We start from the raw sequence: 15,702 nt of genomic DNA, 5'->3' as shown, positions 1-15,702 counted from the left end.
AAAAAAAAAAAAGAAAATGTTCTTCTAACTTACATACACATACATAGTTGAAAATTGATTAAATAGCTAATGTTCAATATATGAATAGGAAGTTTGCATTATTTTAAGAAACTTATGTTAGGATCTTGGCTAAGGTCAACAACATGCAGTGGATGTTTACTTAGTATCATTTAGGGTTCTCATGGTTAAAGGGAGGATATGTCTTAGATTTGCTTTCATACCTGCAATTGCAAAGAAAAGATTCCTAATATATTTTGAGATTGTCAAGAGGAAGAAAATAAGCATAAGCATTTTATAAACTGACCCTGCTTAAGTGTAATCAATTAGATTCCAAATCATGCAAATTTTGGATGGACATTGGCCTGAAATTTGATTTCATACTTTCCTGTGAATAGATTTCTGGTAAATATTTCCTAAGATCAAACTTTTAAAAAGAAATTGAGAAGCAATCATTGAAATAACACCTATGTTAATTAAAATACATTCAATACATGAAATTAGCTGATATAAAGACCACTAAGCATTATTGTTTTGATAAATCATTATTTACTTATGTATTTATTTATTTGAAACAGAATCTCACTCTTTGCCCCAGGGTAGAGCGCTGTGGTGTCATAGCTCACAGCGGCCTCAAATTCTTGGGCTCAAGTGATCCTCTTGCCTCAACTTCTTAAATAGCTGGGACTACAGGTGCCCACCACAATGCCTGGCTAATTTTTCTGTCTTTTTGGGGGGGGGGGCTAGAAAGAGGGTCTCACTCTTGCTGAGGCTGGTCTTGAACTCCTGAGCTCAAGCAAACCACCCACCTTTGCTTAGGATTACTACCCAGAGTCCTCGGATTACAGTTGTGAGCCATCATACTTGGCCTAGTTTCTTAAGTTGGAAGCTGGAACTGATTTGAAAGCTCTTTTCTTTTTCTTTTTCTTTTTTCTAGAGTACAGTGGTGTCATAATAGGTCACTGCAACCTCTTTTATTATTTTTTCTTTCTTTACTTTTTTTTTTTTTTTGAGACAGGGTCTTGCCCAGGCTGAGATGCAATGGCACTATTATACCTCACTGCAACTTCAAACTCTTGCGCTCAAACAATCCTCTTGCCTCAGTCTCCCCAGTAGCTGGGACTACAGGCATGAGTAACCACATCTAGCTTCTTCTTTTTGTGTATAAGTATTTGATGTTATAAATTTCCTTTCTACCCTAAGTTAGCTACATCCTATAATTTTGATATAGTATATTTTCTTTTTTTCTTTTTTTTTGGGGGGGGGGGAACAGAGTCTCAAGCTGTTGCCCTGGGTAGAGTACTGTGGTGTCACAGCTCACAGCAACCTCAAACTTGTGGGCTTAAGCCATTCTCTTGCCTCAGCCTCTCAAGTAGCTGGGACTACAGGCGCTTTCCACAACACCCAGCTATGTATTTCCACTTTTGTTCAGTTCAAAATATTTTGTAATTTCATTTCTGCTTTCTTCTTTGAACCATGGGTTATTTAATTCCTATAGGGTTTTTTTAGTGTTATTTAGTTTCTGAAATAGTTATCTATTTTCTGATATCTTTCTGCTATTCATTTTTTTTTTTAACCTCACATTGTGAACATATATTTATATCTAATTACTTCTCCTTTTGGTCAGAAAACATACATTGCTCTTAAATTGACTTGAATATTTAATTTATTGAAACATTTTTTATATCCTAGAATATGGTCTGTCGTGGTAAATGTTTCATGTATACTTGAAAAGAATGTGTATTCTGCTGCTTGGGGGTGCCGTGTTCTATAAATGTCAAGCCAAGTTTGTTGACAGCATTATTCAAACCTTCTATAGCCTTGCTGATTTTATGCCTATTTATTTTGTAAATTATTGGAAGAGTGGTGTTAAAATCTCTGACTATAATTATGAACTTTTCTATGTCTTCTTGGAGTCTATCAGGTTTTGCTTTATGTAATTTAATGTTCTAAGTGCCTAAATCACGTTTATTGTGTCTTCTTGATAAATTTTTCTCTTTGTGAAATGATTCTCTTTATCCTTGAAATATTTTCCTAAAATCACTTTGTCGAATGTTAACACGGCCACTATTGCCTCCTTTTGATTAGTATGAGCCCAGTATATCTTTTCCATCCTTTCACTTTTAATCTGTTTGTGTCTTTATATTTAAAGGAGGTTTCTTGTAAGCAGCATATAAGTTGGATCATGCTTTTTTATTCAATCTAACAATCTTTGACACTTAAGACCATCTGTATTTAATATGATTATTGATATGGCTAGGTATATATTTGCATATATATACCTTTATATACCATACATATATGGTATACCTATATATACCCTATATATGCCATATATACATATAGATACATACACATATACATATATATAATCATCTTGCTATTTGTTTTTTGTGTGTCCTGTATGTCCTTTATCTCTTTCTTCTTTTTCTGCCTTATTTTGATTTGTGTATTTTTTCATTCAACTGTATCTTCTTTATTAGTTTAGCTATAATTCTGTGTTGTGTTAGTTTAGTGGGCTGCTTTACTAAACTTACCACAACCTACCTTTAAGTAGTATTATGGTATTTAATATATAGTACAAGAAACTTATAACAGAAGTATACTTCCATTTCATTCCTTCTAGCTAGCTCTTGTATGGTTGTGCATTTTACTTCTATGTGCCTTATAAATCTTACAATAAGTTATTATTGTTCATTTGTAATCATTTATGTGTATATCATAGTTCTCCTTCCAGACTATAAATGATTTGAAAATTGGATTCATATCTAAGTCAGTGTTGGCATTTAACAGACGTTCAAAACATTTTTTTTTCTTTTTTTTTCTTTCTTTTTTTTTTTTTTTTGAGACAGAGCCTCAAGCTGTCCCCCTGGGTACAGTGCCGTGGCATTACAGCTCACAGCAACCTCCAACTCCTGGGCTCTAGCGAGTCTCCTGCCTCCGCCTCCCAAGTAGCTGGGACCACAGGTGCCCGCCACAACGCCCAGCTATTTTTTTTGGTTGCAACCATCATTGTTGTTTGGCGGGTCCGGGCTGGGGATTTGAACCCGCCACCTTAGGTGTACGTGGCTGGCGCCTTAGCCAGTTGAGCCACAGGTGCCGAGCCAACATTTTTTTTTTCAATGAGTGCTAAAGAGAATGAGAGAAGTGGTGGCAAATGGCTTTGCTGCTTACCTAGGTGAAGTCCTGGACTGGCCCGGCCAATGTAGAAATACACAATGGCAGCAACACCCATGTTAACCAGGGTATAGACCCACTGGATCACAAACATGATGAGAAGGGACCCAACAGCCTGTAGAAACAGAGAAGGAAGGGCCACACCCCCAACATCGCTTATCTCCACCTAATGGCTTCCCACATGGTAGGCAAGCCACAAGGCTAAGGCCTTAAGAGTAAGTAGTCCCTCTCATCAATTTCTGATCACTGTAAAAGTCTGAATAATTGACATTCACTCATAATTTAATGAACTTCACTTAAGCAGGTGTTTGAGAAGAGACCCTCCAAAAGTGACCCTTTAATCAAAGCCATCAACAAATAGATATTCTATCCTAGCTCCTCATCCCATTCCTCCCTACAAGAAACAAATTAGAATAGCATTATGCTAATTTTCCATTAGCCTAGAAATTTAGTAATGCAAAGGTTATTGGAGACTATTAATTATTTAAAAAATAAATCATTGATTAAAATAAGTGATCCAGGCCAGGCATAGTGGCTCACACCTATAATCCTAGCACTCTGGGAAGATTGCTTGAGTTTGAGACCAGCCCAAGCAAGACCAAGACCCCATCTCTACTAAAAATAGAAAAATTAGCTAAGCACCATGGCATGCACTTATACTCCCAGCTACTCAGGAGGCCAAGGCAGGAAAATCCCTTGAGACCAGGAGTTTGAAGCTATAGTGAGCTAGGATCATGTTCACTGCACTTTAGCCTGGGCAACAGAATGAGACTGTATCTCAAAATAAATAAATAAATAAATAAATATAAAAGAAGTGGTTCATTAAATGTAATTTTGCCATATGTGGTCTCACCTAAATTCTAATATATCAGGTAATTAAATCACACTGCTTCTAATTAAGCTCTCCTTCTTTCTCTCCACGCCCCCAACATCACACATCTCCACCTGATATGGCCCAATGACAATTAGATCAAGATAAAGTTACTCACCCCCAACAGGGAGACCCAAGGGTTACATATATACGTGTAGAAAGAAGTTGGTCTCCTGTGGACATCTTGTTCCTGGAGCCTAGACTTCAGGAAGAAATCTAAAAAATAAATTAGATTAAGTAGATTAGATTTGGATTTAAATTCAATCCTTGGCTATCAATTTGCTACAAAATTCTCTTCTGTTTTTATAAGCAAATATCTATGAGCTCCTCTTACCCATTTTTGTAACTTAGCCTAAAGGACAAGTGCTACTACTTACTCTTGGAGAAGATGGAAGGAAGCGTTTAAGCCTTCCCACCAGCCAAGGATCTGAGAAGGAAAGGAAAGGAGGGGCAGGATGGAGAGGGAAGCTCCTTTAAAGCCCACTACACATCTGGCCAGGTCTGTTGTCTGGGGGAATGGGAAGTTCAGATAGCCCCTCTCTGTTAGAGGTAAGGGGATAGAGTAGGATCTTGCACAGCCTTGGTCTTGGCTCCCAAGTATGACCACTGGATCTGCTGGCCCAATCTATTGTGGGATGGTCAGCGCAACCTTCTGACTGTGAAGATTAGCTCAGGTTCGCCTGATCTCAGGTGTAGACCATAAAGTGATGAGGAGCAGGGGGGAGGGAGAATAGGTCCTCTGATTCCTTCCTCTGGCAGTTGAGGTCTGACAATAAACAAATGTGTATTTCCGCCTTGTCCTCAAGGGATTTCTGACATGTCCAAGCTTCTCAGAGCCCTACGCTCTTCAGCTCTGCCTTCCTGGTTTTGAACTGGTTCCAGAAATGCTCCATTTAACCATGAAAATGCATCTAGATTGTTTAACAATATGGTCTAATTACCCTCAATGCTACAATAGTGATTCAAACAAATGGTCTGTTGGATTAACTTTGCTGTATGTTTACACTTCCATTCAGCACTAAGCCTTCAGGAGTTCTCACCTTCTTGCTTGTTGCTCAGGAATGTGGCTGACAGCTCCCTAACTGGGCTTCCTCTATTCTCCAACACCAAATCTCTGCTTCAGAGGGACTGCCCTGTCCTCACCAGCACTGTGCCCAGCCCCTTCCTTCTCACAGCGTGTCCCAGTCCTATCTCACATGCTATCCCCCTTCCCATCTCAGCCACTTCTGATATTTTGTTGGTCCCTGGAATGCAGCTGGGACACTCTTCTCAGGGATGGGCTGGCCCTCTGCTTGCCTAACTCCTATTCAGCCCTCAGATCTCAGCACTTCCTCACAGAAAGCAACCCCCACAACAAAAATCGAAATTTATTCCCTTAAGGCCTGTTTCTTTTCCTTCCTAACACTCCCCATTATTTGTTGTTGTATATTTGATTACATGTTTCTTCACCCACCAGACAATATACTTTATTGTGGGTCTACACCACACCTATCTTGAGCAGAGGGCTTGGCATGCAGTGGGTACTCACTGAGTGTTCCTGGTCAAGCTTCTGTCCTCTCTGGTCACTGTGGCTTTATGACCTATCCTCTTTGAAGCTCATACCATCAGACTATTTCACACCTTCCCCTTTATCATTACAGTCCTTAATAAGCTTGGTCACTGCACCTTGTTAATCATTTCAGCCTCCAGCTCACCATCTTCCCATCATCATTCTTGGTGACTTCAGTGACTTCTACATAAACAACTCATTCAATGCCCTGCTCCTGGGGTTCCTTGAAAGCCTCACTCCAACAATCTTTCCTTTTACTCCCCTCAACTATAAACTCTCTTAGCCACACTTGAGGTTTGTCATTACCCATAAACTTACATTTCCTAAATCAGAATTTTAAGCAATCTACTCTCACCCCATAGCTTCCTTTTTTAAAAATAATTTTTAGCTCATTTGCTCTGCTGTTCCTCACTCCAACTATTCATAAGTCTACAGAAGGATCTTTGGATAATTTCCCTAGTATGTTTTTGCTTTTGTTAGGACCCAATATGCCACCGAGAGACCATGCACACATGGAAAACCAAGTTTTATTTCTCTATCAGGCATATGCTCGGGTCACTCCCACCATTAAAGTGGTCACAGAAGAGAGTGGCCCCGAAACAATGGTCAGGGAAGCGTTTATACACTTTTTCACAGCACTTTCCATCACCTAGCTCAGGTCCCAGAGTCCAAGATTATCAGCATTCCCTTGCATATATACTTGCTTCCACATTCCTCAGCCATCCCATACCTAAGCAATTAATGCATAACACATTCACAACCTCTCCTCTCCAAAGAGAACATTTATATCCTCTTATCACCAAATCTGCCAAGTCACTTGCATCTCTATTCTGCCTTCCCCCCTTTTGCAACAGGCAAACCGTCCTGCTCCCACCTAAGGCCCATCCCTGCATTTATACCCTGGATCCCACCCCATCTGGCCTGTTCAGAGACTTTACTCTCACCTTAATTTTTCTGTCCTCTACTGAATCATTCCCATCAAATACAAATACACTGTAATTTCTCCTAACTAAATATATGTCTCCAGGTCATAGCTGGTTATTGCCTTATTTCTTTGTCTCCCTTATAGCTAACTTCCTCAAAAGAATTGCTGTGCAATCTTCATGTCCCATTATTTCCTTACTCTTAAGACCATGTACACCATTCCCTTCTTGAGACTATATACACCATTCCACTAAAACCACTCTTACTGAAGTTGCCAGTGATTTGAAATCTTTTCAAATTCAGCAGCCAACTGCTGGTCCTCATTCCACTTGACCTTCAGGCAGCATTGGACACACATGGTCACGTTCTCCTTTCCAGGTTTTTCTCCTATCTCACTGCCCACTCAGTCTCCTTTGCTGGCTCATCTCTTCCTTCCAACCTGAAAATATCGAAGTGTCCCAATGTCCAATCATCAGCTCTCTTCTTTCTTTTATATATGCCCACTCCTAAGAGATCTCATCTATTCCATGGCTTTAAATACTGTTGATATACCAATGACTCCAAGTTTACATCATTTTCAACCTCTCCCTTGAAATTAAGTTTTGAACACCTCGTTTTCTCCTCAATATCTCCCCTTAGTTTGCTGATAAGCACTTCAAACTTAACATGGTTGAAACAGAAAACTATTTCCCCCCCAAGTCTTTTTTATCCGAGTAAATGACACCCGCCATTTACAAAAACATCTAAGTGAACCCTGACTCCTTTCTTTCTCTCAAACCTACATCTATTCCATTGGTAAGTCCTGTTGATTCTACCACCAAAATACATTCTGCTATGATTACCTCTTACCACCTCCGTGGCTCCCATCCTCATCCAACTCACTTTCATTTCATTTTTCTTTTTTATTTTATTTTTACTTTTTATTTTTATTTTTTTGAGACAGAGTCTCACTATGTTGCCCTTGGTAGAGTGCCATGCCGTCACAGCTCACAGCAACATTAAACACTTGGGCTTAAGCGATTCTCTTGCCTCAGCCTCCCAAGTAACTGGGACTACAGGCACCCACTGCAACACCTGGCTATTTTTTTGCAGCAGTTGTCACTGTTGTCTAGCTGGCCCGGGCTGGGTTTGAACCCGCCAGCCTCAGTGCATGTTGCTGGTGCCCTAACCACTGTGCTACGGGTGCTGAGCCCCACTTTCGATTTTCACGCACAGTGGGCTCCTACAGTAGAGATCACAGCCAGAATACATTTCCCAGGATTCCTCGCAGTCAGGTATAGCCACGTCACTAAGTTCTCCCCAGCAGAATGTGAACAGAAATGGTGAGTGCCGCTTCTGGGCCAATGTCTTTATGGGAATGTGTGCCTCTTCTCCGTACACTTTCTCCTTACTCTGCCTGAAGTCTAGTGACGCAGTTTTGACTTTCTTTGCACATGACAAGGTCCTGGGGAGGGTGAAGTCATACAAATAAAGGCGCCTGGCTCCCTGAATCACTGCATGAAAGAGAGCCTCTCACTGATTTGGAGCCCCTTCCTGGGCTGTTAATGCAAATGAGAAATAAATTTCTACTGTGTTTGAACCAATTCACTTTTGGTTGTTATAGCAGTTTGGCCTACCCTAACTAGTGCACCTCCCAAATTGGCCTTGGTTCCTTCTCTTTACCTTTGTACAAACCATTCCTCTCAAAGCCAGTGATGTTCTTAAAGCCTGAGTCTGATCACACTGGGCACCAGCTAGAACCTTCATGGCCTCCTACCACACACAGAGTGGCCTGCTTGGCCCTACACAGCACTGTGCCCACTTTCCTCACTAGGCTTCTCTCTGATCATTCTCCCCTGGCTCACTGCTCTCCAGCTGCTGCTGGACCTCTGCTGTTCCGGGAACTTGCCCATCTAATTCCTGTCTGTACCTTTGTACATTTCATTTCCTTTACCTGGAACTCCTTACCCCTCTGTGTGGCTCACTGCTTCCTATGATTCAGTTCCCCATTAAAATATTCTCTTCCCAGAAAGTTCTTTTCAGAACTGATCTGAAATAGCACACCTTCCCTATCAGGGTCTCTCTCAATCCCCTTACCCCACTTTATTATTCTTCATAACACTCATTACTTGTTGACATTATGATATACATGTATATTTGCTTGTTTATCTGTACTTTCTCTTACTAGGATGTAAGCTGTATGACAGCAAAGACTTTCTGCATGTGCCCCTAGCGCTTAGAATAATGCCTGAGTGTAGGAGATGCTTTATACATCTGGTTGAATGAATAAATAAATCATCCTATCCCCTGAGAAATCTTCAACTTCTCAATATCAATTTGTATTCATCATGGGCTTCCAACTATTATTCAGTAGGACCCCTGTCAGTTGACCACCCAAGAGACAAACTAGTCAACATACAGATGTGGTCAACATAAAGAATTAGGCCTGCTGTACTGATATGGACATGTGGTGCATGTCCAGTCTATGAAAATTTGGTTAACTTAAGGAGGTAGTCAATGTAGGGAGGTGGTCAATTATGGAGGTTCTATTATACTTATTTTTTATACACCTATACCTGGAGGGCAAGAACCGTCTTTTATATTTTAAATACCAACTTTAGGCATTTAGAAGTTTGTGTGTAGGAAGTACTCAATAAAAGTCTCCTTATTCGTTGTGGATTAAAATAAGTCTGCCAAGATGTATGATTGATTTGAATAGATGCCTCTATTATTTTTTTAAAAGTAGGAATTCTGGGGTGATGCCTGTGTCTCAGTGGGTAGGGTGCCAGCTCCATATACCAAGGGTGGTGGATTCGAACCCAGCCCTGGCTAAACTGCAACAGAAAAAAATAGCCAGGCATTGTAGCAGGCACCTATAGTCCCAGCTACTTGGGAGGCTGAGGGAAGAGAATTGCCTAAGCCCAGGAGTTGGAGGTTGCTGTAAGCTGTGATGCCACGGCACTCTGCCAAGGGTGATAAAGTGAGACTCTGTCTCTAAAAAAAAAAGGAGGAATTCTGTTATAATCGCCCTTAATTAAACTGCATAATTTTAATATGCCTAATGTATGACATTTTTAAAATCATAGGCTTAGTAAAATACAGTCAGTCATTAAGAAAGAACATTATTGGTTAAGAACTTAAATTTTTGCCTGAGATTTGCCAAATGTTAAGCTCACCCTTTCACCATACTCAATCTTGTACAACTTCTTTTATACTGAACCTAAAAGGAATTGTGTGTGTGTTTTCTGAGAAACTTGAGGAGTAGTAATAGGAAGGGGATGGTCCACCAGATGGACACAACATAATTTTACACATCAGCTATGCAAGGGAGACTTTATGCAACAGTGCTTGATGACTTAGAATAGGTACAACAACATGGGCAGACAATTATTCATAATTCTAAGTAGCTGTGGTTTCAAAACCCTTCCAAAACGACTAAAGGAATTTTTTCTCTTGTCAAAGATTTTGCTGGAAGAAGCAATTCTTACTAACTTGTGGGGGATGGGACGCCAGTTTCTTATGCTAGAAATACTATGGAGTACTAATCAGGAAGGCAACTTTATCGAGCCTCTAGTCACAAAACAAACAAACGAAATCACACACCATCCATGTTAAAAACATCAAACATAATGCATAATGGTAAATTGACTTGTAAAATTTAGCATCTAAGAAGTTCAACGTTCACAAAACTCATGCACATGATAAACCCTTTAAGCATAGAGGGGGAAGGCCAACTGTGTTAATTTTTTAAATCATAAATCGGGGTAATTTTACAGAAAGCACTTAAAATAAACATTAAACTCTTTCTGAAAATCCACTTCATGTCTTTGTCAGAATAAACATACAGTTCTAATCAGGGTGTATAAACTGGGATTGTGCATTGCTATAGTCCACAAAGAACCATGTTTGAAATCCATGTGATAGTTTACCATGTTGATACTACAATTTGCTTAACCACTTTCCAAACGCTGAGCATTTAAGTTATTTCTAATTTGTCATTAGCGCAAACAATGCAAATGTGACAATCTGGTATACATTTTTTGGTTTGTTGTTTGGTTTTAGGTTGATTTATATATATATATATATATACACACACACACTTCCCCCAAATACATTTACTAAATCATGGCAAATAAACAGTTTTACATTTCTTGTTTTATTTCCAAATGTCATTCTCCAGAAGGAACGAACCAGAAGGAGTTCCAGCTCTGGCAGTATGAAAAGGTCAGTGTGTCTTCACCACAAAAAATAAGAATAAAACTACACAAACTAGGAAAACACAGAAATTTCCCAAATGGAGACAATGCATTGAAAAGCATTTATTTTTTAATGCTGAGATGGTGAGAGTTGCAGCCTTCTAGCCTGGACTGCTCCTAGCCATGCCCCAGTTGTCATAGCCATGGAGCTAGTCAGAAACCACCAGCTTTGCTGCCAGGAGGGCAAACTTGATTTGAAGCCAGGGAAAAAGGCTGTGGCTTTATAAGCTAAATATAGTGAGGACAATAGAAAAATGAATGGGGAAAAATCCCCAGCTTTGCTAACCTGAGGGTGCAGACCCAGGTAGAGTGAGTAGTAGACCAGCAGAAAATTAAAGAGGGAGATCTTGAAAATGACAGAGCCATAGGTCTAAATAACCTCCCCTACACTTCCCTGGGTGACTAGGAAACTATGCCCACACCTGGGGAGACTGGACAGAGCCTGGCAAAAAGTAAAAGCCAGGGGAGACTGGAGAACCAACTGGCTGCAACTTTGATTGTGCTTGCCAGGATCTTCACACAGATTGACTGGCAGAGAGCAGAAGCCTTATGTGCTATGCACACATAGGGGCAACTTCCTAGAAAGCCAAGCTAAAAAAATAAAAACAGGAATAAGAAGCTGACTAAAGACATCAGCAGGGAGAACAGATTTCACAGTTCACATTCAGGCATTTTTACTAAGGCAAACAAATAAAAACTCAGAAATGTACATTAAAATCAAGAGTTGTTGTGATATATTATCTACCATTGCCCAGTTGCCAACCAAAAATTACAAGACAGGCAAAGAAATAGGGAACTGTGACCTGTGCTCAGAGAAAAAAAATACATCAGAAGAAACTGACTGAATAGGCCCACATGTTGGATTTAGCAGGCAAAGACTTCAAAGCAGCTATTCTAAATGTGTTCAACAAATTAAAGAAAAATATAATCTCAATGACTTAAGGAAAATAGGATGACAATAACTTTGAAAATAGGGAATTATCAACACAGAAATATAAACTATAAAAATGTGAACATTCTACAATTAAGGCCAGGCACGATGGCTCACACTTATAATCCTAGCACTCTGGGGGGGCTGAGGTGGGTGGATCACCTGAGCTAGGAGTTCAAGACCAGCATGAGCAAAAGGAAGAACCTATCTCTAAAAATAGCTGGGTGTTGTGGTTGGTGCTGGTAGCCCTAGCTACCTAGGAGGCTGAGCCCAAGAGTTTGAGGTTTCTGTGAGCTATGATGCCACAGCACTCAACCTAGGATGACAGAGTCTCACTCTGTCTCCAAAAAAAAAAAAAAAAGAAAGAAAAAAGAAAATTCTACAATTAAAAAGCACAATAACAGAAATTAAAAATTCACTAGATGGGTTCAACAGCAGATCTGAGTTGGTAGAAGAAGGAGTCAGTGAACTTGAAGATGGAAATTATCCAAAGTGAAGGACAGAGTGGGAAAGGTAGAAGACAAAGGAAGAGGGCCTCAGAGTCACGTGGGACAGTGTCAAGCGCGCAACAAATGTGTGATGGGAGTTCCGGAGGACAGGAGAAAATGACAGGGCAGAAAAATTATTTGAAGAAATAATGGCCAAAGATTTCTCAAATTTGACCCAAAAATGTAGTCTATAGGTCCAGGAGGAATGTAGCAAACTCTTGATAAAGCCTAGTTAAACTGAGGAGCCATTGACGTTTGTGCGCATATACCTAGTTATCACAGGTCTACTATTTTTTATTTAAATTCTTAGAGCTTAATAGATACGCAATGATATCTTAAAGGTGGTCTAATCTGTGCTGATTTAACCAATATCATGGCCTAGTCCGTAACAGATTCTCACAGCAAGTGGCATACACTTTTCTAAAGTCAGACAGACCTGGGTTGAAATTCTGACTGTCTTACATGTTGAGCAAGTGTTTACTTTCTCTAAGCCTCAGTTTCATTGTCTGCAAAAAGATAGTAACAATTTTAACATATATTTCTGAATTTAAGCGGAATTCTAGGTTTCAATGGAATAATCCATATTAAGTGCTTAGCTCAGTGCCAAGCACATAGGTAGGATGTGCTCAATACATGCTGGCCTTTTAGCTACTAACAGTATTTAACACTTAATAAAAGTTCAGGTGGGGCACGGTGGCTCACTCCTGTAATCCTAGCACTCTGGGAGGCTGAGGCGAGTGGATTGCCTGAACTCAGAAGTTCCAGACCAGTCTAAGCAAGAGCAAGACCTCAACTCCACTAAAAACAGAAAAATTAGCTGGGCATCATGGTGGGCGCCTGTAATCCCAGTTACTCAGGAGGCTGAGACAAGATGATCTCTTGAGCCCAGGACTGTGAGCTTTGATGATGCCATGGCACTCTACCAAGGACAGGAGTTAAACTCTGTCTCAAAATAAATTAATTAATTAATTTAATTAAATGAAAGTTCATTTGTTGAGTGGAAATGAATGAGTCTGGGCACTGATTTTTCACATATAAACTACATAGACATCTCTCTTGATCTTTTTAGTAAAATCTGGATTTTGACCTTCCTGTTTTTAAAAATAATATGCTTTGGAAGGTAAGCTTTTATCGGTTGTGTTTGTCAGAATAATTGTTTCCTTCTGTGACACTGTGTTGTGCAAATGTTTTTTATTTCTATTTAATCAGATCCTTTTTGTCTTTGATGATGTCTACAACAGTCAGAAATATCTCTCCTCCACAGCTGTTATAAATAACAAATTCATGTGTATGTGAGGTATAAAATACAGCCCAAAGTTAATTGTTAAATCCATTTACTCTTAAGAATATTTATTCAATTGTGATTTGATTCTTATTTTTTTATGGCATCTGGTTTGTCAAATATTAGTTTCTTACAATGGCTTAACCCTTTCTATTCTACTTACTGATCAATGTTTCAGTTTTAGCCATCATTTGTTCAACTGGTCATCAGTTTAACTAGGCTTTACCAAGAGTTTGCTACATTCTGTGTACTCATGGGAATGTTGTGATAAATACAAAGGTGAAAGGCCATGGTTGGTGCTGAAAGGAAACTCATGGCTTAGTGACAAAGGAATGAAACTAATATTTATTTTTCTTAAGACAGATAAATAGTCTTGAAGACAAATGTGTAAACAAATGTGATATAAACATGGGATAATAGTTTATATTTCTAGTATGAATCAAATGTTATGGTTGCACATTGGAGAAAATCAGGGAGTCCTCAGGAGGGGTGAAAGTGGGTCTTAGAAGTCAAATGGATTTTAAATAAGTTAGAGTTTTCCAAATGGAGTGGGGAGGGGAAAGCAATTTGAGGAGGCAGAACAGGATATGTGAACGCGGGAGGGAATAAAGAACAGGACATATTTAGACGCCAGTTTGGGCATAGCTGGCACATGCAGGGCGTGGGTTGTCATGAGCAGTGGCTAGGAAGGTGGATTAGGGCAGGACAGTGAAGAACTCTGCATCTCACATAGATCTGGGACTTTAGATGGAAGGGGTTAGATTCCAGCAGAGTTTCTAAGTAAGAGCAACATGGTGAGAGTTTTATCTCAGAAAGGTCATTCAGTGGGCAATGTGAAGGAGAAGTGGGATCAGGGAGAGTCTGTAGGCAGACTAGTAGCCTGACGAGTTTGGAAACTTAGCAGAGTCCAGGTGCATGACACTCAGGGGCTACACCAAGGTCAAGGCAACAAAGAGAGGCAGAGAGGTGATGCTCGACAATAGCTGTGCATTTCTAAGGCTAGGCAACTGGGTAGTGACCATTTCATTGATTAAACATTGCAGGCTGACCACATGTCTCTCCTGAAGACCCACCAAGAGGGTAGAAAAGGCATCAAATAGGCATTAAGCCATGAACATAAAGAAAATGACAGAGGAAAAACAAGACATGTCTTAGAAGATGGACAGGTGACAGTGGTGACAGACTGCGCAGAGCAGAGGAGGGTGAACTCTGGGGACCACAGAGAGGGAGCTGACAAGGCTCAGCCCAGTTCATCCTGACAGACCCCTGTGAAGTTCAGGACCAGAAGCACTGTATCCCAGGCAATGGCAAGGGGTAAGAGCTGGTGGCAAATCTGTATTTATTGTGTACCAAGATCCCTCCCAGGCCCATGCAGCTAAGTTACAACCCTTTCTCTCCCCCAATCAGCTTCACAAGGGGACTTCCCTCTGAAGAAACCAACCAGAGAGTGGCTGGACTTGGCATACCAGGCCCAGCAAAGGGGTATAGGGATTAAATGAACGTTTAAAAATGAACGTTTATACCTTCAACTGTGGGACCTCCCTCCAACATTCTTATCCCCCCCCCTTCCATAATGCAAATTGCCATCTTGCAGGGAGATTAAAGGAATCCTCTCTAGAAAATTGAAAAGCCCCAAAGAAAACCCTATAGATATCCATATTCAGGGGGCCTCCAGGGAGAAGGCTAGCATACTCCTAATCATTTTGCAGTGAAGTGCCCCAATCAACAAGCCCTGCCCACGTGCACAAGTCATCTAACAGCTTTCTAGTACTTCACTTTTTTTTTAAAAAAAGGGTTTTTTAAAACTTTTTAAGTATGAAAAGAAATAAAAAGCTGATATTTTAATAAAAGCCTCCTAGAAAAAGATAGAGAAAAACAAATCTGAAGAAAACAGGAAGAATGAAAAGAACAGAGAAGGACTTTCTTTCTTTCTTTTTCTTTTCTTTTCTTTTTTTTTTTTTTTTGAGACAGTCTCACTTTCTTGCCCCCAAAAGAATGCTATGATGTCATAACTCACAGTAACCTCAAACTCTTGGGCTCAAGTGATCCACTTGCCTCAGCCTCCCAAGCAGCCGGGACTACAGGTGCCCGCCACAACACCCAGCTATTTTTTTTTTTTTTTTTTGAGACAGAGCCTCAAGCTGTCCCCCTGGGTAGAATGCCATGGCATTACAGCTCACAGCAACCTCCAACTCCTGGGCTCAAGCGAGTCTCCTGCCTCCGCCTCCCAAGTAGCTGGGACCACAGG

At 40.2% G+C, this 15,702-nt stretch overlaps 1 protein-coding gene across 1 annotated transcript in view; it reads right to left on the bottom strand.

Annotated features, from left to right (window-relative positions):
• SLC12A8 (solute carrier family 12 member 8) overlaps positions 1-15,702 on the bottom strand; it is a 119,923-nt gene that overhangs the window by 5,136 nt on the left and 99,085 nt on the right. The window contains exons 10-11 of the mRNA XM_012808391.2: positions 4,164-4,261; positions 3,172-3,289 (exon numbers count right to left, since the gene is read on the bottom strand). Coding sequence (XP_012663845.1) covers positions 3,172-3,289; positions 4,164-4,261 — 216 coding nt within the window. The remainder of the gene's footprint in view (positions 1-3,171; positions 3,290-4,163; positions 4,262-15,702) is intronic.

Source organism: Otolemur garnettii, unplaced genomic scaffold (assembly GCF_000181295.1).
Source record: "Otolemur garnettii isolate 467f Iridium unplaced genomic scaffold, OtoGar3 scaffold00089, whole genome shotgun sequence".
Classification (NCBI taxonomy): domain Eukaryota; kingdom Metazoa; phylum Chordata; class Mammalia; order Primates; family Galagidae; genus Otolemur; species Otolemur garnettii.
Note: the sequence above shows the minus strand (reverse complement) of the source record. Positions and strands in the feature narration are given on the sequence as shown.